This window comes from Salvelinus alpinus, chromosome 18 (genome assembly GCF_045679555.1).
Source record: "Salvelinus alpinus chromosome 18, SLU_Salpinus.1, whole genome shotgun sequence".
Classification (NCBI taxonomy): domain Eukaryota; kingdom Metazoa; phylum Chordata; class Actinopteri; order Salmoniformes; family Salmonidae; genus Salvelinus; species Salvelinus alpinus.
Genome location: NC_092103.1, coordinates 3,786,943 through 3,811,885, shown reverse-complemented (window position 1 = coordinate 3,811,885; position 24,943 = coordinate 3,786,943). Strand labels below are relative to the sequence as shown.

Here is a 24,943-nt window from a genome sequence, read left to right as displayed (position 1 = left end):
ACAAACGGTGTCTTTTGGGGGTAGGCCGACTTTCTACTTTGGTGATGTGTAATATTTTGACACGTGTGAATAGAAATGCTGTTTACGATGAGTCCTAGCCTAACTGTAGCGGTCAGTCGTCACATGTGTGGTGTACGTGGGGCCAGGGTGTGGGCTACAGGGTTATAGTAATTGGCATAAGAACCACTGACATCTTAGAAGTCTAAATATTGACATCGTGCCACTTAACTGACCCAGAACAGCATATGGGGTCATACCACGCAGTGTGAGGTGGCTTTCGTCCCATATTGTTTTTGTCACACAGTTCTTCCCATTCGACGTGTGTCACAACGCGCTGAATTAAGTCAGGGAAATTGCCTGTAAACCAAATGTGGTTTTATCAGAGGCAGGGCGCCTGCATTCTGGAACAATAGCCTCGGGAAAATCAAACCTGATGTACTGTGCACAGTGCTCATCTTGACAAAAAAGCAGGAAGCTCACAATAAACAAATCCATGTAAAATAGAGATTTCGGTGCTGTCCACATAAGAGTAATGTCCAGTTAAATACTAGTATTTCGTCATTTTGTGATCCCTGATGCTGCCTGCGAGATCAACGACAAAGCTCTCTATATTATATGCCAATATCCCTGCGAACAATGGAGAATCTTCCGTGTGATTTTGTATTCAATATCGATTTGTACGATATCTGGCCTTCAATGTACATTATAGGCCTACTCATCCTCATGGAAGTGAGGGCATAGCCTATACAATTGTGCTGTGCTATATTGTAAAGGTTATTCACTCAATAGAATGTTCGTCTATGAATGTAAAGCTGGGCTGCCGTGGCCCACTCCAACTTCACCTAATGTTACACATTCACACATTGCATGGATATTTTCTGTACAATCCACATTTACTTCTTGTTGCCTATTATCCACATGCACTCCCATTTGCCTATGCTTTTGTTGGCATTGTTTTTCGATCTTCCCAAAGTATCCCATCAAAAAGTGTACTTTTCAGTTATCTGATGCAGGACGCATGACATAGCCCAGTCCAAATTTATAAGCACATACAATTTTTTCAATATGATGGATGTGCTCTCACACATGTCTGTATCTGTGTTTGACTAAATTGACGGTGATTAGTTATTTCTGTAAACAAAATCCCAATGGCGAACGTTACTGAGTCTGCTCAATAGCAAAATATATCCGGAAGACTTAGCAGTAAAGGATAGGTTTTGGAGAGAGGACGGAAGGGGTAGAGGGACGCGGGAGGGGGGACCTGAAGAAGACTTTTCTTGGGGTAGACCATTGCTGTTCAGGCACTTGATAGGCAGAGAGGACAATCCAAACTAGCCTACGCTGCTCGTCACAGACTCAGCGCTTCCGCGTCATAACGCGTACTACTGTGGGCCATTGGTGCGTAGAGAGAGAGAGAGAGTGAGAGGAGGGAGGGGAGAAGGTGGTGACGGATCTGCTCCTCTGTAAACTTGCTATACTGCTATGTGCTATCACCAGGGAAGGCTTCCCGAACAACGGTCATCGACTCTAAAATGTACAATAAAGTAACACCGCGTGCTTATTTTAGCCATCTTTGCTAGACTCCTGAATCTTCCTTCACCTGTGTTTTCGCTTGGTCACTGTACATTTGGACTTGCACGGAAGATAGAGAAAATCTATGGGGATATTAGATAGCCTTTTCGGGCTACACATTGGGATTATACATTGAATTGGGTGGAAATTTTTCGCAAACACTTCGCATTTTTGAAGAAACGACCTCTGCTGTGCCATATCTTCACGACATTGAAAGTGACGTATCTGGTTACAAGGTAAATCCGTTTTTACTGTGCGGAGTATTCCGCGTTTCCGTGGTCAGTGGTTCACTATTGTCATTGTTATCGCAGTTCATTTTAGTGTAGGACCTCGTAATGGAAGAAAATAGTCTGTTTTTGCATGGAGCCACGTCGTGCTCTCTGTTTTTTATGCCTACAAATACATGTATATGTTTTGCAGTGGTGGTTGTTACCAACACCATCTATGGTAGCCTATTGTTTTTTGTTTCCATTGGCATTTTAGGAATACACAACCTAGAGGATCTGTCCCGAATTTATGTTTTTTTGTGACCAGTTGTCTAGATTCCCTACAAATACGAACAATGTCAGCATCATCGAATTTAGAAACCTTCAATGAGTGGTGTCCTTGCTATGAATATATCACAATTGGTATATTCATTATAGCCTAGCCTACTTTTTACAAGTAGCCTTCATCATTATTTGTTTTGTAATAATTTGTGCTGTTATTGAAGTCTTTATATACTTCTTTATTGTGGGCTATCAGTTATAATGAAACGCACGTCATTTGTTCATTGAAAGAGTCCAAAAGGTGAAATGTATTAGAAGAATAAAGACAGTGCAAAAACGTCCTTATCCTTATTAATAGTTCTCTTTACTGGCAATTAAGTTATATTTTAAAGAAAAATATTGACTGATATATTCACAAAGTTAACCTAAATAAGTTGTTTGTGATCAGCAACTGTGTGTGTGTGTGTGCCATGTTAATAGCAGGCCATGTTGTCTAATGATGGCTACATTTTATTTTGGCCTACAACTCATTAAAGACGGCTAATGTCACATTAAAAAGTTATGCGCATATTCAGGACAGAGAATGGGAGGTTGAAATGCACTTTTGTTTCGATCTGACAGTTGGGGCCTTGGTCTCCGGAGCTCCAGACATGGCAGACCAGAAGGAAACATTTGGACTGCAAAATTCTCCCAGTGGGTCAGAGTCAAAGGAATTACACACTGAGAGTAAACCAGAGAAACAAAATGGAACTTCGAGCAAATCTCCATCCTCCCAGACGACATATATTCAACAGGTCAGCTTTACACGGTATTTTGAGTCTATGTACTTCAGGTCTCAAGTCTCAAGTCACTGCCTATGTGTTGCTCTGGACCTGTATCTAGGCCTACGTATTAAATATGGAAATCTGTAAACGACTCATAAGAGAAGTACGTGCACTGCCAACTTTTCAGACCTTAGTGTGCATAAAAACGTAGAATTACCATTGTTTTGAACTATAGCCTATAGGCTACAAAGTTTCGTGAATTTATTATGTCAATCAACTCGATTAATCGCTTGGTAGTTGGTTACGGTAGTCTAGTGCTGCAATTATTGCAGTTTCGTGTATTTTCTTTGTGAGATTTTATTATCTGCCTATTTATAGTCAAATCACAGAATTTATAGGCTAGTTATATAATAGGCTTAATGGAAAATGATGGTATACTATTTCAGAATAGTAGTCTATTGTTTCACGAGGTAGCCCAATGTGAATAGTAGGCTAATATGAAATTATATTATGTCTAGGTTTTTGTTAAACTATTATGGAATTTATACCACAGTGCAACATTTATCATATGAATGGCATGACATATGCATAATACTAACTGGGCTAAATAAGCTTACCAATTGGTCTCCACTGCAAGAAAAGTAATATTGATATTCCTTTTACTTGTCTAATTTTGAAGGGAATGGAGGGGATAAAAGTGTACCTGCATGAGAGGGAACTGTGGGAGAAGTTTCACGAGGTGGGGACGGAGATGATCATCACCAAAGCGGGAAGGTAAGAGATCAACGGCTGCTTATACTGGCATTAACGGATTATGCAAATACGTTTGAGAAACATACAATTGCATGTGAGGTTATTTTTTAATCATTATTTGTAAATAAGAATGGTCAGCATTTAGTGGTTTTAGTTTTGACAGCGCTGTCTGAAAAAGCTATTTCGTCCATACATTTGCTGTAGACCTATGTCCACGGAGAAAATGGATTTTTACAAATCTTTTTGTGTTGCAATAGTGATAGCTATACTGATGCTGTACTCGTTTTCTGGAGGGAGGCCTACTGTATTTACACTTCATTCTTTACCAATGTACTACGGCATAGTTCCCTAAAGACATCTAAAGGGATATACTGTAGTCGGTTTGAGACTAGCCCTTGGGTAGATAAATGTACACGAAACATGCTTTATAGCCTATATATCCTCAATTATTTTAATCCTGTAATTTTTTCCACCCTTTTGTTGTCTTTTTCCAAATTGGATGTATGATATTACTTTTTATTTATTTATTATTTCTTTATATTCTTCACGTTTGCCATATTGAAAACATTATCGAGTGACTTTTCAAGACAAAAAGGCCAACACGGCAATTAGGCTTATTGGGTAGACCTGTGCTGCTCAGAGTCTCTTACGGAATATGGTTGAGATATTCTTCTACCTCAACTTAGTGTGAACTTGAATATGCATGATGGTCGGTGGTCTCTGCTCATGTTAACAAATCGTCTTGTGGCTCTTAGGTAGCCTATTTATTATTCATTTCAGCTATGTCTCAATATCCTTCCAGTCTGCACTAGGTTCGGTTTTTTTTCTCAACTGCATAAAGCAGTCTTTATATTCTGTCCATTCATTCCCCCGTTATTGGCTTGAGACGTTATTATCCCTCCCGCCCTCGTTATTAACCAGCCCTTACACCTTTCCATCACCTCGCGGCTGCCTCTTTATTCAGGCAGGTCACCCGTTAGAGAAACAGCTTGTAGGCCTGGAGGCTTGGATCCCAATCGGCGTGCGACATCTTTTCCTGAGCAATTTCAATACTCTCAGCCACTCACTGACTACTGACGTTTTTCCAACCTGATAGACCCTATTTCATCAGGGTACTTGTGTAAAAGTTCTGAACATATGCACGTATGAAAATGCATGTGCAGGCTACCATGCATCTGGTTTTAGTGACGCATTTGATGCAAAAGCAGCTAACGTTATTTCCCCGTGAAACTACAGGCTCTTCCTTAATACATGTTTTATCTTGTTGAAGTATGCAGTCGCTTCCAAACGAACAAAATATATATTAGGCTACCTAATTCCCTTTCATTTTATTATGTTTGATTGATTGTTGTTCTACCTTTCATTTGGTTATGCATAGGCTATCTGACGTTGATAGCATATACATGCATTGTGAACCAGTGGGTTCACACCCTGACCCACCCCAAAAGACGTGCAGTGTAGTTGGTCATATGTTGATCTTTTAAGCTTGCTAAGTTTGGAACAAGTTGTGGGCTTCTATGCAACGACTGTGCGTCAAGGTTGTATAATTTCATAATGTGATAGCATAGACTGTAAATAATCGGAAATTTCCTTAAGGAAATATACGGTAACTTTAATCATCAATAGCCTATAGCAGGCATAATGTATTCATGTATGCACTTACATTGTGTAACTATATTGTTTCATTTGCAGGCGAATGTTTCCCAGCTTCAAAGTGAAGGTGACTGGATTGAACCCTAAAACGAAATACATACTCCTAATGGATGTCGTGCCTGCGGACGACCATCGCTACAAATTCGCGGATAATAAATGGTGTGTAAGACTTTTACAAATAATGTTCCTCTGGGATCGCATCAGAGCTCATGTCCACAGCCTTATGACAATAAGTAGCCTACCTGTATACAAGATAGGAACATATCATATGTAGCCTATTTTTGATCCAGGATGTTTCACCTTGTAATGAGGTGTTTTCTGTTTGCAGAGTGCAACACCCCTACTGAGTTTTAATAACTTTACAATGCATTTCAGGAGCATATGGGTCTATAGCTATCAGACTATTGCATATAGATAGAAGGAAACTGTAGTCAATGTGCAATAAAGTAGCCTAGTATTAGGTCGTATCCAGTTTATGTAAATAAAGCATTATACTTCACACATTGGAATGAGATTTATAATCAGTCTTGGGACTAAAAACGTTTTTTGTTGAAATTAGGTTGGCCTACGATTTATGGCTCAAATTATGTTCGAGTGCATTTACTGGTTCTTTAGCAAACTATTAATTATTGCTCAAATGTCTCAAAACGTTGATGTTTTGAGATATGCAGCCTTAGCCTAAGTACTAAACGTTTACCAATTCTGAAGAAGAAATAGCTTCCGTGTGGTGTAGGGGGATCCTTGGCAAATGATGGGGAGTTGTTCTGACTACCGACTAGAGGTGGTTTATGCGAATTAATGAACTCGTATTTGTGTTGATGTTTCCTTTGGTGAGGGTGTAGATCTCTTTAGACAGCTCTGAAATACAATCTTTACCATCAGCGAAACACAGCCTATAAACACTAGTTGTTAGTGTCATGTCCATCTGGTCAAGAATGCCTTGTTTGGGTCAGTGGTTTTCAATGGCGAATACCGCCGATAATGATCCGGTCAGGAACTAATGTGGAACTAATCTGCTTTTGGTCAAGTAGCCTAGGTTACTGTAAGAAAATCATGTTCGCCCGTGCCAAATAGCATGCAGGTTATTGGTTATGCTAATTAGGCTGACCCAACCCAACTGTCCACGTAGCACCACACAGTTAATGTAGACTATTAAATAAAAAATAATATTTTAATTATTGTCACGCAATAGCCATTTTTACAATACTTTGTAATTCTTATTCCAACGGGTTGAGAGTACAGGCTAAACAAAATTAGGCTATAGCCTTCGCGGATAATACTACAAACTATAGGCTAGGCTACAACTAAAGGCATTTCTCCAACCTTAAATTTCATTAACTGGATAACCTTGATAAAATCTCCAGTTTTGGAACAAACCCCAAGCCTACTTCCAAATAGCCTAACTGAATTTATTTCGAAGAAGCTTTGGCTACATATTAGGCTAAACCACTATTTCCGATGAAAAGGGAAAGGGAGCCTAAGCATTTTTATGAACAGCATATTTTAATTGTGAGAAAGTAATTTTCATGAGTGGAACAACTTTATAGGTTAGAGGTCGCTTTTATCTGCTCAGATAAGCGTAGGCCTATCGTACCATTTATAGTTGGGTTAATGTAGCTGTGGTTTGAGTGTAAAACGCTGACTTTGGTGCTGTGATTCAGGTCGGTGACCGGGAAGGCCGAACCTGCCATGCCCGGGAGGCTCTACGTTCACCCGGACTCTCCTGCGACGGGGGCGCATTGGATGAGGCAACTTGTCTCTTTCCAGAAGCTGAAACTGACGAATAACCACCTGGATCCTTTTGGACACGTATGTGTTACTTAACTCTTCATATGTTACGGCTTTGTCTGCAAGATGCTCGGTGAATTTCGTAAAGGATTATAATGATTAACACAGTATCTGATGCATTAGTACAGACTAGAAGTCAGATGGCATCCGTTTCTTTCTTTTTAACGACCTATTATTGTGAACTCCCAAGACCCCAGATTTTGTGATCCATGTCGGAAACAAAACAGCAAACAAAAACATAAATGACATCATCTATTTGCTTGGATGTTAAAAATGGTGATCTTGGCTAGATATTTTATGGGGTCGGGGTGTGGGTGACATTTTGGCCAAATTACACATCTCAACAGAGAATGCAGGATTGGACAGATTACAATAAAATACAATACAACAGTCATATCCCGTATAGGACATAACAACAGCCCCATGCTATAGTTGACAGCCCCAAAAAACAATAGTGGTTGTTATGTAACTTGAAATAAGGAAGTAGATTATGCACAAATAAACAAATTATAGAAAGCTAAGTGATAAACTTCCTCTATCCATCTCTTGAATTATGACAGGCAGGAAAGTGTCAATGTTGGTCACTTCCTTGTTACTTCTAATTGTATGAAGCTGATAAGAATTGCAGTTGGTGGAACCTACTCTTTCTGCTCAGAGTGAAGCAAATATGTGATATTACTTCAACATAACACACTGGGTGCAAACCATAACACTATAAAAGGTCAGCACAAAATCAGTCACAGATTTAATAGATTTAATTGATGATAGCTGTAGTAGGGAGTATGTTGATTGGAAATAATTGTGTATTGTTTGCATGTGTTGAAGTCAGTAATAGGCCAGATTTTACTCTCATTGACTATCACTTACAGCACTTTCTTCAGCCTGATCACTTGACTCCATTGGCGGTGTGTAAGAATTGATAGTGATTGTTGCCTTGCCAAAACCCAGCTAGTAGAATGAAATTGGAGCTCAGTTCAGTTGGAATGTGAGCGGTGTTGTAAATTTCGCGGCCAGAATGCATTTTTGATTGGTTGCAGTGGTTCCTGGCTTGCCCTCTTTCGTGTCCAGGAAGTACCATGGGATTCATAAATGAAATACTGGTGCCGGGCCAAAAAAATATTCCATCAGCTTGTTGGTCCAGCTGGCTGAAATAACTTTGAGACGATTTATAATTACTAGCTTCGGACGTGGAGCTAAAACATGTCGGTGAGGTAGCTTGAGCCAGGAGGGACCTGAAACGGTCTGGAAATTAGACAGAGCAGAGCAGGATCTCACTTCCTCAGCCAGAGAGCATGCTGCTATAGACCAGTGTCTCCTATAGCGTTTTTTGGTTGAAATTCATGTTTTTTATTACTGTATGTTTGGAATTGACTATGAATGTGGGATTATTGAAGGGATTTCTGATATTCCTATGATAGATTTCTACAGTTAATTGTATATGGTCAATGTTAACATGCATCTTAATGACTATCTATATATTTTGTTTCTTATTCTCAATAATTTAGATGGTATAATCTCAGCTATTTGGGTTACATGTTGCTAATTGAGCCTTTTGTTTCTTTCTGATACCAATAGTATGCATATAAACATACAGTATGATTACCCATTTTCAACTTAGCACCTACGGTTTATCCAACACAACACTTATCACAAGCCTAAACTATGGCTTTGATCTTCCTCTAGACTTGCAAAACATTTTTCCACGTTATTCATCTTCTCCAAAATGTGCTGGTGCGCTCGTCCAGTCCTCCCCACACATGTTTTTGCCAGCTGGGTGGGTTGTGGATATCTCACTGTTTATGTTCGAATGGCAGTGTGAGATGAGCAATAGATGATGGTGTACAAATTCTGCTAATCCAAAGTCTTCAGAAAGCTCTCTGATGTGGAGGAACTTGAAAGGCAGCCGCAGGGGACCCAGGGTGATCCCTCACTATCATTAAATACTATCATACAGAGTCGGGGGGAATGGAGATGCAGAGAGCCAGGCAGCAGAGAAGGCGTGTGCTGGAGGCCTAGTGGGTGGTCTGGTCTGCTCTACTCTGGTCACCCCTTCAGCTAGACAGACAGACAGACAGACATGCAGGGAACCAACCCACAGTATGTCTGTCTGTGCTTCATGATGTTGTTTTGTAAGAAATTAACACAATACTTTTAGTGTATAGGTTACATGACAGACGTGGGTGTTAATTGTAACCTTGTCTTCTATCTACATGTTGTAAATCAAATCATCCCAATGGTTTGTATCATTGTGAATCTGTTAGCCAGATAAAGGGAAAAGGGGATACCTGTCAGTTGTACAACTGAATGCATTCCACTGAAATGTGTCTTCCGCATTTAACCCAACCCCGCTGCTTCAGAGAGGTGCGGGGGGCTGCCTTAATCGACATCCACGTCATCGGTGCCCGGGGAACAGTGGGTTAACTGCCTTGCTCAGGGGCAGAACGGCAGATTTTTACCTTGTCAGTAACTTGTACATTTGCAGTGCAAATGATATACGCTGATGTTCATAATTTATTTTTAAGTCCCCAACCAACCTCAATTGAAGGCTTTGTGATGGGATTGGTGAATGTGAAGATACAGTGCCTTCGGAAAGTATTCAGACCCCTTGACTTTTTCCACATTTTGTTACGTTACATCCCTATTCTAACATTTATTAAATTGTTTTTTCCCCCTCATCAATCTGCACACAATACCCCATAATGACACAGCAAAAACAGTTTTTTTAATGTTTGCTAATTTATTAAAAAATTTAAAAAAACTGAAATATCACATTAACATAAGTATTCAGAACCTTTACTCAGTTCTTTGTTGAAGCACCTTTGGCAGCAATTACAGATCGAGTCTTCCTGGGTATGACGCTACAAGCTTGGCATACCTGTATTTGTGGAATTTCTCTCATTCCTCTCTGCAGATGCTCTCAAGATCTGTCAGGTTAGATGGGGAGTGTTGCTGCACAGCTATTTTCAGGTCTCTCCAGAGATGTTTGATCGGGTTCAAGTCCGGGCTCTGGCTGGGCCACTCAAGAACATTCAGAGACTTGTCCCGAAGCCACTCCTGCATTGTCTTGGCTGTGTGCTTAGGGACGTTGTCCTGTTGGAAGGTAAACCTTCGCCCCAATCTGAGGTCCTGAGCACTCTGGAGCAGGTTTTCATCAAGGATCTCTCTGTACTTTGCTCCGTTCATCTTTCAATCAATCCTGACTAGTCTCCCAGTCCCTGCCACTGAAAAACATCCCCACAGCATGATGCTGCCACCACCGTGCTTCACCGTAGGGATGGTGCCAGGTTTCCAAGCGTGACGTGTGGCATTCAGGCCAAAGAGTTCAATCTTGGTTTCATCAGACCAGATAATCTTGTTTTTCATGGTCTGAGAGTCTTTAGGTGCCTTTTGGCAAACTCCAAGCAGGCTGTCATGTGCCTTTTACTGAGAAGTGGCTTCCGTCCGGCCACTCTACCATTAAGGCCTGATTGGTGGAGTGCTGCAGCGATGATTGTCCGTCTGTAAGGTTCTCTGATCTCCACAGAGAAACTCTGGAGCTCTGTCAGAGTGACCATCGGGTTCCTGGTCACCTCCCTGACCAAGGCCCTTCTCCCCTGATTGCTCAATTTGGCCGGGCGGCCAGCTCTAAGAAGAGTCTTCTTCCATTTAGAATGGTGGAGGCCACTGTGTCCTTGTGGATCTTTAATGCTGCACACACTATTTAGTACCTTTCCCCCGATCTGTGCCTCGACACAATCCTGTCTCGGAGCTCTACGGACAATTCCTTCGACCTCATGGCTTGGATTTTGCTCTGAGATGCACGGTCAACTTTGGGACCTTATATAGACAGGTGTGTGCCTTTCCAAACCATGTCCAATCAATTTAATTTACCACAGGTGGACTCCAATCAAGTTGTAGAAACATCTCAAGGATGATCAATGGAAACAGGATGCATCTGAGCTTAATTTCAAGTCTCATAGCAAAGGGTCTGAATACTTACGTAAATAAGAATTCTGTTTTTTATTTTTAATGCATTTGCAAAAATTTCTACAAACCTGTTTTCATTTTGTCAGTATGGGGTATTGGGATTTTTTACATTTTATTCCATTTTACAATAAGGCTGTAACGTAACAAAAAATGAAAAAAGTCAATGGGTCTGAATACTTTCCAAAAATATTCACACCCCTTGACATGTTCAATATTTTGTTGTGTTACAGCCTGAATTTAAAATGGATTTAATTTAGATTTTTTTTTGTCACTGGCCTACACACAATACCCCATAATTTCAAAGTGTACTTATGTTTTTCGAAATTTTTACAAATTAATTTCAAATGAAAATATGAAATGGCTTGAGTCAATAAGTATTCAACCCCTTTGTTATGGTAAGCCTAAATAAGTTCAGGAGTAAAGATGTGCTCAACAAGTCACATAATAAATTACATGGACTCACGCTGTATGCGATAATAGTGTTTAACATGATTTTTGAATGACTACCTCATCTCTGCACTCCATACATACAATTATCTCTCAGTCAAGCAGTGAATTTCAAACACAGATTCAACCACAAAGACCAGGGAGGTTTTCCAATGCCTCGCAAAGGCACCTATTGGTAGATGGGTAAACAACAACAACAAAACAGACATTGAATATCACTTTGAGTATGGTGAAGTTATTAATTACACTTTGGATACAACACATTCGGGAGTATCACTCTCCATATTTTCAAGCATAGTGGTGGCTGCATCATGTTATGGGAATACTTGTAAACGTTAACCATGGCAAGTTTTTCAGGATAAAAGAAGAAATGGTATGGAGCTAAGCACAGGCATAATCCTAGAGGAAAACCTGGTTGAGTCTGCTTTCCACCAGACACTAGATGATTAATTCACCTTTCAGTGTGACAATAACCTAAAACACAAGGCCAAATCTACATGGGAGTTGCTTACCAAGAAGACAGTGAATGTTCTTAAGTGGCCGCGTTACAGTTTTGACTTATATCTACTTGAAAATCTATTGCAAGATCTGAAAATGGTTGTCTAGCAATGATCAACAACCAATATGAAGAATTTTGAAAATAATAAGTGGGAAAATGTTGCACAATCCAGGTGTGTAAAGCTCTTAGAGACTTACCCAGAAAGACTCACAGCTGTAGTCGCTGCCAAAGGTGCTTCTACAAAGTATTAACTCAGGGGTGTGAATTCTTATCTGAATTAGATATTTCTGTATTTTATTTTCAGTAAATTAGCAAACATTTCTAAGAACATGTTTTCACTTTGTCATTATGGGGTAATGTGTATGAGTCAGAAAAAAAAATATTTAATACATTTTGAATTCCGGCTGTAACAACGAAATTAGGAATAAGTCAAGGGGTATAACTGAAGGCACTGTAGTTCGTTTTCTCCCACAGTATTTATCTGATTCAGTGTTTTATAAGATCTCAAAAATACTTAAGCTTTGACCCATTATATTATCATGTAGAAAATCAACCTGAGTCATAATGCATTTCCAGTGTTGGCTGTTGAAAGACGTTGACCCATTTTTGTTTAGAAGACAATCAATTTCATTGTACACTGACCTACTATCAAGGTGCTTTTGGAAAATTCACAGTGGATCCCAATTTACTCTCTATTTTGAGGTTAAATTGTTCCATCAGTTGTGAGAATCCATTGAGGTCATGTCTTTGTAGTCAGCGCATCTTCTCCCTTTTCTCTGCAGCGTGCTTGAAAGGCACAAAAACTACAGATAACAGATAGGAGGAATACCCGAGGGGCAGGGGTTCCTGAGGAGGTGAAGGAGAAAAACACTGTTTTGTTATCTCTAAATTTAATGAAATTAAAAACCATTAGATTGCTCACGGCTGATGCCCATGACTCCATAGTATGTCAGACCAATTAAGACTAAAGCCTGAGAAGAGTTCATGGCTCAAGTTCAACTGGGTGGACCGCCGTCTTAATGTCGCCAGCCTAGCCAGTGGTAGTAGTCATCACTTGGCACAAACTAGGTCAGGGGTCAGGGGGAAAGCAGGGAAAGGGAAGATATTCACGCGTTACAATGGGAACTCATCTCTTTTGACATATGTGCATTATCATGTACTGTAAACAGCGTTGTGTTGTATGTATGTGTTTATTTATTACTGAATGTATTACTGTCATACCCTTCAGTGATGGGCTTGTAGAGTTAGGCAACATATAAACTATGCACACATTTAGATTTTGACTGTACATTCTATCGTCAAATATATTTACATGCTTTTTCTTCCGAATTGCTATGATTAGGCCTATTGGTATATTCATGATTTTATGAAATACGTTGTATGTTTTATATTTGTATGTTTTTGTTCAAAGCAATAGCAATAATATTTTGTCTTTATCTTCATTGTCTTGAATGGGTTTGGATTTATCTGAATGTGATTTTGATAATATCAGAATTTGGGTTTTGGCGGGATTATGCATCAGGGTATTTCTCAGGAGAAATTGTCAAAATACAAAAGGCGCTTAATGGAATACATTTCTCTCTTCAGATTATCCTCAACTCCATGCATAAATACCAACCCAGGATTCACATCGTGAAAGCGGATGAAAATAATGGCTTTGGCTCCAAAAACACGGCGTTCTGTACCCACGTATTCCCCGAGACTGCCTTCATTGCGGTAACATCTTACCAGAACCATAAGGTAGGCCCAAACCTTCGATTTTGGACATATTTACGCCGTGGTATTATGTATGTAAGAATAGCCTAAATTGGTGTGAATTTGCCAGTGCATTAGAAATGTATAGGCCTAATTACAATCAGTTTAGAACGAATGAAAACGTTTTGGCATATAGAGAAATCGAATTGTTGCATTGCCCTTGACCTTGCCGTCTCAATTAAAAGTAACAAGGTCACAACACATATAGTCTATAAAATCCCTTCATGGATAAATCGAAATCAGTTCATGAACATCAGAATGTAGGCCCACATTGCTGCTAAAGACGTGACGGGAAGATTGAAAACTGATGAATGAGCCGATTATTAAAGATTGAATGATAAAGCGGATGGAGTGTATCCTTTCGCCACAAATGGAGTCTGACGTAGGCCTATGTCACCATGAGCAGTGGCAGAACACGAGGTTCACGTCTGATTATCACTGATATCATATTCAGATCATTGACAGATGTGAGTATGGGTCGGGGAAACCGCATGTCCGAAATTTTGGACAAGGCACGACCTCAAGACACACAGGAAATTTCAACTGGTGCAGTTTCATTAAATTTTAGTGAATGATACGGATTGCAGATAAGGCTCAGAGCGTAAGTATAACGTCCATACATTTTGAACGTTTTATTATATGCTTATATGTGCTTTATTATGTTCAAGCTTTATAAATAGTGTATTATTAACATACTACTACAGTTATTATTATGACTAGGCATATTATTAATAATATTAGAGAAAATGTAGGTGTTAGCCTGTAAGAAATAGGCCTAAAGCAACTTGTTTTTTTTAGCCCGAAGTTGCAATAAATCTCGAAATAGTATATATTGTGATGAATATTCGATTACAAAAAAATCGATTTATGCATGCATTTATTTTATTTGTATAATGTAAATGTAGACTAATAATTCACCGGTTCGAACATGAGTTCGCACATGAACGAAAATATTAACTGTTGAGCGTCCTGCTTTCTTAAAATGCAATTTTGTCACTGAATTAAGAGCATTTCAGCATTTAATCATATTTATTCTTCTTTATGCAATTAATGGTTATGGTTAGACACAATCCGTCTCCCATGGTATGCTCAGGGTTGTTTATCAGAAAGCCAACTTCCTCACTTGAATTTATTATTTACTCAAATGTGATGTAGGCCTATATAAATTATTTTCAAAATATTTTCAGAGTGAAATGAAATCACTAGGAAAAATATAGGCATAGTCTATTTACAAACCTGTACATAAATCCCTGGAAGATAATTGGTTAAAGTGTTGTAATTTACTTATTAAGTAAGTTTTAAATTCAAAAGTGGGTATATTTTCAATCATGTAGTGTGATATTGTCCTCTATGAACGTTCAAACATTTACAACCACCTGTTGCATGCGCTTTATTTTGGCTGCGCATTGGAACGTTTATTTACAAAGAGAAGACATATAGAAATCATATCAAACGATTACATTTTCCTCAAATCCGACCAGGCCTACTCATAATCTTAGGAGTGTTGCCCAATCATTTCTGCGTCCGTTTAACATCCGTTTTTAACTATGTCTGAGTCAGATTTTACTGTGGGACAAGAGGGAATATGCAGAGGGTAAGGACCCTTAATGTGTCCTGAGCCAATCCGAATTCCCAAAGACTCTGAGAAACAGGAAATCCAAATGACTGAAACCCCGAAGAAACCATTCATTAAATTCAGGGAGTTTGAGGACTCCTGAGAATGCAACATGGGCTAATTATTATTAGGCTACCAGAGCCTGCCAGACTTCCAGACAAACACTCTATTCTGATTTCCTCAACTTTTACCACGAATACCTAATCAAAGAATGTTACATCTGCCAGTTAAGCTAAGAAAAAGTTATCATGCCATGCCTTTTGGGGGAACTCTGTTAACAGTTTATTCAGAACGGCCAAACATGCCCATAGCTATACTTGAATTGAAAACAAAACATTTCCTTCTGAATAAACTATTTCGAAAACAACTCGCCTTTTCATATATTCTGTTCTCAAATGAGTTAGTTCTATACAGGCTACAGAAAACACTGGGCCCAGGCCTATGAATCTGAACGTATTGGCTACCTCTTAAAAATTATAGTTGCATTATGGTAAATTGGCCTACAACAGCCAAAAAGCCTATCACATGCAATGCCTGATAAACAAATGCAGTAACCTATTATGACTGAATGTTTGTCATGATTGCTATCCTTGGTAGTCAAGGCAAGTAGGCTATCTAACGACCCATCATTGGTAACAACTTGCTTTGTATTAAACGGGGTGTTTAGGCCTATAAATGTCTCCAGAATTGTTAGGAAACTGTCACCCCAGGCTTGTAGTTTTTTTCACACGAACAGGGTTAGTTCATGCATGGCGCTTACATGCAACGGCACACTATACAATATTTCTACGTTTGTGCTCAGTTTGGAAAAAGTCCTACATTTGTATAGTCGGTTATGAATTCGTCCAAGTGTAAATATACGGTATGTAACCTGGTTGACCTGCATTAACATTTCGTTCCATTAACATTTGCATTTACTATGCTATTCAAATGTGAAGATAGCATTCTTTTTCATGCCCCCCTTTGTAATTTCATAGGCCTTTTCACCTGAAACACCTTAAATGATCCTGCATAGGCCTAATTGGCTTACAATTAGATAGGGATATTAAGCGATTAAATATCAGTTAGGCTTTTAGGTAGGCCTATAGCCTATTTTGTTGAGCATGTGTAGGCTACAAGTTATTTTTGCAAACATTTTGAACCACCAACAGTTATTTTCAAAATTATTGCTTTTTTAATAGGCTAGTTACTTTTTGAGAAATCATTTTGAGAATCATGTTGTTGAAATATAGTAAGATTCAATACCCTCATACTCCTGTATTATCCACACTTTATTCTACATTTGCTTCCCAAAGAAAATCTAGACTTTTGCCAAACGCACAGTGCATTAACGAGAAGCTAAAAACGTGTATGTCTCAATGAGATATATTTTACAAGGTTTCGTAGAAAGTGAAAGCCAGCGCGTGGACAAAAATCCAGTCTTATTGTGAGGCATGAAACACAGCAGACCAGCCAACTAATTAGGCCTACCTGCCAGAAACCGCGTGCCCTGCATTCTGTTTCATCTCAAATCGTAATTTTGGCGGATGTTAGAACTTCATTCCATTATCCATTATCCAAAATCTATGGCTTTGGTCCAACCTAGAAAATAATATAATTGTTTCCTAGATGGGCTACTTGCTCTCTACACTGTAAAAAGTAACTGCTTAACTCATTAAAGAAATTGAGTAGTGGCTACTAAAAATGTATCCAGTGGTCATTAAAACTCAAATCGTACTAACTCATATGTCATTACGATTTCTTATCACTTAATATTTTTTAGTACTGTTTATTATTGAGTAAATCACTTTGTGTTCTGCTAATCTAGTTCGTTTTTACAAATTATGATTAATTAAGGTTTTAAAGTCAATCTGGCATTTATTAAATAAGTTGTCCTTTCTTGATTTCAATATGTTTTACATCTTTACTTAATATAATGAAGTAGTAGACATTGATATTTGAGTAAAAAACACTGGATTCATCTGTGTTGTTCTGATGTATAATTATAAACATTTTGCAAGTTATGAATTCCTAATAGTGCCATGTGGCTCTGTTTTTAGAGGATTGTGGGTAATTCAAAATGTTTACACTTTATGATACTTCTACACGATGTTGTATGCATGTTTGAAGAAAGTGAATGATATTTCTAAAATAGTATTAAGCAGTATGTTATGCTGAGTTGTAATTGAACATGATGAACGCATATCAAAACCATTAGACTAATTGATGTTCAATATTGAGACAAGTCATTCCCACCGTCAACGTGTGTGCAGCGCCCTTAATGAAAGGTATATGTAGCATCCTGTAATGCTTACAGCTCTACCTCCACTTACTGCTAGAGGAATGAGTACTGTGCTCAACAGTGCCTGCTAAAGTGGGTTAGAATAAGACATTTTAAACATGAAGACACGATCACTTAAAATTACCAATCAGAACTACTTACACTTACACCAAATTTTTTTTAACAAAGGTAAATCATTTAAGTAGAAGGGACCCTAAATGTACATGTTCACTACAACAAAAATTCATGTTCAGGTAACGTCAAAAGTTATAGTTCAGAAAACAATGCAATTTAGTGTCAAAAAGTTCACACAAAAAAAACAGTTAAGTATTTTACAACTTAAAAAATGAAGTTATAAAGTGACATCCCCATATATGGTTAAGTATTGAACACTGAAATAATTTGAGTTGGGTTACTTGAATGGTTCTAGGCAAGGGTTTCCACAACCCCCTGTTAGCAGAACTAATGACCTTTTACAGTATATAGCTCCATGGGAATTCAACTTTAGATCTGTAGCCTGATCCACTTTAATATTTAATATTTATAGAGTTGTATAGTACAGCAAGCTAATATTAGATGATAGAAATTTACATTAAATTAATGAAATATGTTTTTCAGAATTAAATTGTGTGCTTAATGGTCTGAGCACATGGTCATTTAATCTACATGTTAATAACTAAACCAGGGGCACAGCAACCAAGTAGTACAGTAGGCCTAAAATGCCAATGCTTTTGTGAGGTTTCTTCCCTTTTGAGTGCTTATTTGAAAAGTTAAGATTGTCATACAACTACTGACCAGTGTGTGTGTGGACCTATGGCCAGTGTTTCATCCTAAAACCATCTTGAGGCTTTATGATGTTCCACATGGGAGGGTAAAAGACGCTGGTTTTGAGTGAAGATGTCCTGCTATAGGCTTTGAAGGACACAACAAGTCCTTCTCACAGAATATAGGAAAAAGGAAATGTGTATGGCATTGGGATGCAAAGTTTTCTTTTTACATAATATTGTAGGCTAATTGACGGTTGAATCACTTATGACAAATGTGCTTTCTGTTTTTGCAGATAACCCAACTTAAGATAGAGAACAACCCGTTTGCCAAAGGCTTCCGTGGGAGTGATGACATGGAGCTCCACCGGATGTCCAGAATGCAAAGGTAGGACCTATCACAGTCACAAAGAGACCCATGATCGCCAATGGCTAAGCTTTGATTCAGTGGTTGACTTTTCTAACTCTAATAATCCAATATTACCATCATTAGAGGTTGTTAAGCACACTAAATGGTAAACTGGAGGCATGCATTAGACAATGTAACCACAATTAGATAAGGATTACTGACATTCTAATCACAGTGTCACTTCACAAGCACCATTGTAATCCCTGAATCAGTGAAATGCAAACCAGATGAGTGTTATTTTCAGTGAGACCCCCCCCCCCCCCCCCCCTGCCCCCCTCTCCCCAGCTGAGTAAGTGTAGTTCTTGAGCAGGGGCCAGTCTTCATGTCCCAGGGCTTTTTATGGCTGATCTGGCAGGGCCTTCTGAACTAGCGACATCTCCCTCTTTACCGGGAGGGATATTCCTACCAGTCGTCTGTGCATTGATGATATGGCTGGTCCAGCAGCGGCATCGACCACATGGCTCGTTTCCCTATTCACTCCAGATGAGTACTTTCACATGCATCCACACAGTGTGGAAAACACATTTTCAAAGAAGAAAATCTGGTTTGAAACTTGCCCAGATCGGCCAACAAAGGCGTTGCAAGGGCTTTCAAACAGACGATTCCTAAATCTGAGAAAAATGTTAAAGGAGTTTGGTTTACCATGCGCAAGTGACACTTTGCCTCCCATACATTTTATTTGGAGTGGGAGAACAGAACATTCTCTCTAATTAGCCACTGCAGGTGAATCTAATTTTGGTAGTTTTGGTTGACTATGCTTTTCCACATTAGGTGATAGTACACATTTAGCTCATTTTATAGTAGAATTAGTGAGAGAAGACAGAACAGTTTGGATGTTTTTCCTTTTTCTCCAAAACTATTTCACCTGCACACATCATCCATTTTTTATTCATCACTGAGGTGTTCACAAATCTATATTGTATATTTAATATTGGGTTATCTCAGTCAGATGTTGATTAAGTTGGTTTATGTCACAAGATAATACTTCTGTAAGTGGGATAGTTATTTTGTATAGACATTTGTAAATTGATTTCAATTGGCCAAAGGCCAAACCACACCATAACTCCGACATGCCACTGTCCTGTCTTGCCAAGTACAGTAAGCTCAGCACATCTGGTCTTGGTTAATATTTCCAAGGGAGAGCTTATTGCAAGATGAGGTCACTGGTTCAAAAGAAACAGTCAAAGAAACAGAAGTAGCAAAAATTGTCCATTCATAGATCCTCTAGATTAATGCAACTGGAATAAATGCCTTTCTTTCCACTGGAAACTAATCCTCCCGAACACTTTCTCACTGGATCCTAAGTGGGTGTGACTCATTGATAGTCCGTGTGGTTTGTTAGTATTGAGAAGGGTATAGTGTCAGATCATTGGATGAAAGAGACAGTGTATACAAGTCAGCCATGGTTAATGACTTAGGTCAGGGGCAGTTCTCAAGTAACATATCTATCTTCTTTTGCATGTGAAAAACCATGATGAATGCAAATAAATGAACAAATACTAAAGATAATTAGAATGATTGATTTAGGATAATTAGGTGATGATTAAAGGTCCAATGCAGTCATTTTTATCTCAATATCAAATAATTTCTGGGTAACAATTAAGTACCTTACAGTGATTGTTTTCAATTAAAATGGTAAACATTTTTGTTTAAAAATAGCTTCTTACCAAAGTGCAATTTCTCAAGCAAGAATTGTTCTTGTACTGTCTTGGAGTGGTCTGAATGGGGAAGGAAACCCAGAAAACTCTATTTCTTATTGTCTATGTACTCATTTACTGGCTGAAATTCAGGCCGTCTTTTCAAACAGCTCTTACACAAACATTTTACAATTTCACAGTATTATTCCAACCTCAGTGTGGAAATATATATAAAACACAATAAAATCACGTTTGACTGCACTAGGCCTTTAATAATCACTACTATTAGTAATAGTAATGGTAATTATAGTAGTTGTAGTAGTAGTACTAGTGTGGTGATATATACTGTGTAGAAAACATTATTTCCATGACATAGACTGACCAGGTGAATCCAGATGAAGTGATCCCTTATTGATGTAACTTGTTAAATCTACTTCAAATCAGTGTAGATGAAGGGGAGGAGACAGGTTCAATGATTTGTTCAAGCCTTGAGACAATTGAGACATGGATTGTGTATGTGAACCATTCAGAGGGTGAATTGGCAAGCAAGACAAAATATTGAAGTGCCTTTTAACGGGGTATGGTAGTAGGTGCCAGGCGCACCGGTTTGACCGTGTCAAGAACTGCAACTCTACTGGGTTTTTCATGCTAAACAGTTTCCCATGTGTACCAAGAATGGTCCACCACCCAAAGGACATCCAGACAACTTGACACAAATGTGGGAAGCATTGGAGTCAACATGGGCCAGCATCCCTGTGGAACGTTTTTGACACCTTGTAATGTCCATGTCCCGGTGAATTGAGGCTGTTCTGAGGGAAAAGGACAAGCGACTCAATATTAGGAAGGTGTTCCAAATGTTTTGTACACTCAGTGTAAATTGAAGAAGCATACAGTACGATAAGTGTTATGATAATTTCGTAACCCTGCCTGTGTGTGTGTGTGTGTGTGTGTGTGTGTGTGTGTGTGTGTGTGTGTGTGTGTGTGTGTGTGTGTGTGTGTGTGTGTGTGTGTGTGTGTGTGTGTGTGTGTGTGTGTGTGTGTGTGTGTGTGTGTGTGTGTGTGTGTATTTGCAGCACTAAGGAATATCCGGTGGTCCCTCGCAGTACGGTGCGCCAGAGGGTGGGCACCAGCCAGAGCCCATTCAGTGGGGAGGTGCAGGTTATGGTCACCCCCAGTGGCCTGGCCTCCCAGTACACCCAGTGTGAGAATGGGGTCACCAGCACCTCACAGGACCTCCTGCCCCAGTCTGGCTGTTACCCCCTCCCCCACGAGCACAGCCAGGACTACCATTGCATCAAGAGGAAAGGTGGGCCAGGCTATCATGATATATGCATGCCAATGGGATGGGTTGTTGGAAGCATAAAAAAGGGAAAACATAGTTGATTACTAATGTATAAATATATCAATTGTTTTGCTCAGCTGATTAGTCTACAGTATGTGTACATACTGAAACTGTAACTGTTCCCTGTCTGTCTGTAGTGGACGATGACTGTCACTCAGGGGAGCACACCTACAAGAAGGCTTACCTGGAGAGCTCCTCCAGCGAGGACGACCATTACTACCGTCCCGTCAGCTACCCACAGAGCCTGGGCCTGCCCGGGGGGCCCTACAGGACCGAGTCTGGCCAGAGGCAGGCCTGTATGTACGCCAGTGCCTCCCAAGGGGCTGAGCCCGTTCCCAGCCTGGAGGACATCAGCTGCAACACCTGGGCCGGTGTTTCGCCCTATGGCAGCCGCTCCGTCACCTCCATGCAGCCAATGGAGCGGCTGCCCTACCAGCACTTCTCCGCCCACTTTACCTCGGGGCCCCTGGTGTCCAGACTGAGCGGGGTGGCAAGCCACGCCTCCCCGCAGCTGGGCGAAGCCCACCACGCCATGTACCAGGGCCCCATGGCCCACCAGACACTGGGCCGCCAGTGTAGCCCTGGGGCAGGCATCCAGTCGCCCACCGCAGGTCTCCAAGGCAACGAGTACCTGTACTCGCACGGGATCCCGCGCACGCTGTCGCCTCATCAGTACCACACAGTGCACAGCGTCAGCATCATGCCAGAGTGGAATGAGAGCAGCTAAAATAACTTTCTTCATAGGAAAGGATGGAGAAGTTGGATTAAAAAAGGCTCTTGATATGGTTGGGCTTTAGATAAATCTATATTTATATCTTTGAAGCAGTACAGTACGGCAGTGCAGTCTCGTGAGATTAATGAGGCATGACCGCCTAGAGCATTGGACTTTGGTGCTCAGAGGAACTGCGTGACTGTCTTTGCAGTTGACTTCTTACTGCGCCTAAAGGCAAACATCATGAGGATGGGCAAAACAAGGTGGAGAAAAGGATTGGCCATGAAGTTAAGGAGACTTACAAGGAAACGAAACAAGTTAAAACCCAATGCTTTTGCATGAGGAACAGAAGCACAGAAGTAGCTTCATCGAGAGACCCCAATTTTAAAACTGTTCTGTTTTGAGAGTGTATTTTACATCTTGGTGTTGCATTATCAATGGGTTTTTTCTGCTGCCAATAGAAAGCTCTTTTACCTTTATCCTGTAGATTTGTAGATTTAAAATTTTGTGAAAAGAAATACCTCCCGGTTTTCATTTTATTTGTTTTTTTTGTTGTTAACTGCTTCCTTCTATATTGAACAAAAATAAACACAACATGCAACAATTTCAACGAATATACTGAGTTACAGTTCATAAAAGGAAATCAGTCAACTGAAATAAATGTATTAGGCGCAAATCTATGAATTTCACATGACTGGGCAGGGGAGCAGCCATGGGTGGGCCTGGGAGGGCATAGACCCACCCACTGGGGAGCCAGGCCCAGCCAATCAGAATTGTTTTTTCCCCACAAAAGGGATTTATTAGAGACAGAAATAATGGTGAAGTCATATGCAAGTGACAGTATGTACTGTAGAGGAAGTGTGTATTGATATCCTCTCTAACCCTGGCATGTAGCAACACACACTTTGACATGGAAACAGTTTGTTATTTGCATTAAGTCCAGGAACAGTGTGTGAAAAATGGACCCAGTATTCGCCTGCTGCAACCCGCATGAAAAATACTATAGTATATTATGGCATGAATACTAAAAGTATTCACAAGTGTTTTTGCCAACTTCACTGTAGTATACTGTAGTATTTACAGTTAACTACAGTATAAATACTGTAGTAAAATAACTAGTGTATATACTATAGTAATTAATGTAGTGTTTTTGCAGATTGTAGTATACTGTAGTATTTACTATAGTGTTTTTATTTTATTATCTTTGACATAGAAATGGAGGATTTCTCCTAGAGTAAACCTACTGGAGAAATATTAAAAGGCCACATTTTCCACAACCTGTAGGTACGACTGGGGTCTGAACAGATAGCTCTTCTCTATAACCTGAAGGGAACACATTATATGGTCTATACTTGGAATGTAGGTTTCTCATTTATGGGTGGCACAAATTGGGATATGGGAAGGGGACTGGGAAGGGTATATGCAATTAAATACTTTAGTATTTACTATAGTTAAACTGTAGTGTTTTTGAGGACTGTAGTGTTTAAGGATATTGGTCAAGTATTTACCACAGTGTTCTTTTGCGGATAATACTGTAGTATTTACTATAGTATTATACACTATGCTACAAAATTCTACAGTAAATACTACACATGGGATACTACAGTGTGTAGTATAGTATTCTACAGTATACTACAACATTCTATAGTAAGTACTACTCATGATCGTGGGATACTACAGTGTAGTATAGTATTCTACAGTATACTGCAGAATAATGTAGTACGTACTGTAGTATTCTATAGTAAACTGTAGTATTTTGTAATGTGGAGAAAGCTAAGAAACAAGAAACCTTCTCAAATAGCAGGTATAGTTCTCATTCAGACACTGCCCTTATAAGAGATTGAAGCCAGCATTGCTGAAAAGGTGATTGCATATTAAAAAAACTTTTTCTTATCCTATTTTTATTAGTTGACTTATTTTCCATGTTGTACCGAGCAAATGTGTTGTTTATCAATATTTTCATTTATGTTTTGACAATTGGCACTTCTCCCATGACTACAGTCATAAACTCAAACTGAGCAAACAAAGATATGTATGGTATATATGATTTAACAATGTGGAATGTAAAGGACGAGAGGCACAGATTATTAATGACAAACAATGATAATATAAAAGCATGGTCACTGCAGAGATTATACACGATCTAAACATGCACATCAATACATACATTCTGCCAATATATGGAAGTCATGGTATATGTTAAAGGTGAGTTTGACGAATGTACAAAGACTTATTTTTGAATTACTTGTAGTCGATAGAATGCTACTTGTCAATAGTATTTATTTTTTTCCCATATTCTAAATCAACTTGCTCCTGTTGTATCAAAAGTTAAACGTGTTATTCGGTCCTGTTCTTTTTGTTACTTTGTTATTTAGGCTCCATTTATTTTCTTTTTTAATCATACTGCTTTAGAAATCAGGACATTAATTTAGTTGTTAAAAGTCTAAGAGAGAGAGAGAGATGGATTACGTTGTTGTAAATAAACACATGTAAATAGAATAAAGAATACTTGCAATACA

General features: G+C 39.2%; 1 protein-coding gene across 1 annotated transcript; it reads left to right on the top strand.

The window, feature by feature from the left end:
• The first annotated feature begins 1,349 nt into the window (after positions 1 to 1,349).
• On the top strand, positions 1,350 to 24,943 carry LOC139543535 (T-box transcription factor TBX5-A-like). The gene is made up of 9 exons (XM_071349702.1): positions 1,350 to 1,808; positions 2,682 to 2,854; positions 3,504 to 3,598; positions 5,270 to 5,389; positions 6,892 to 7,039; positions 13,518 to 13,670; positions 18,621 to 18,712; positions 21,444 to 21,676; positions 21,850 to 24,943. Exons 2-9 carry the CDS (start codon positions 2,711 to 2,713, stop codon positions 22,437 to 22,439), a joined length of 1,575 nt encoding a protein of 524 aa, XP_071205803.1. The 5' UTR covers positions 1,350 to 1,808; positions 2,682 to 2,710; the 3' UTR covers positions 22,440 to 24,943.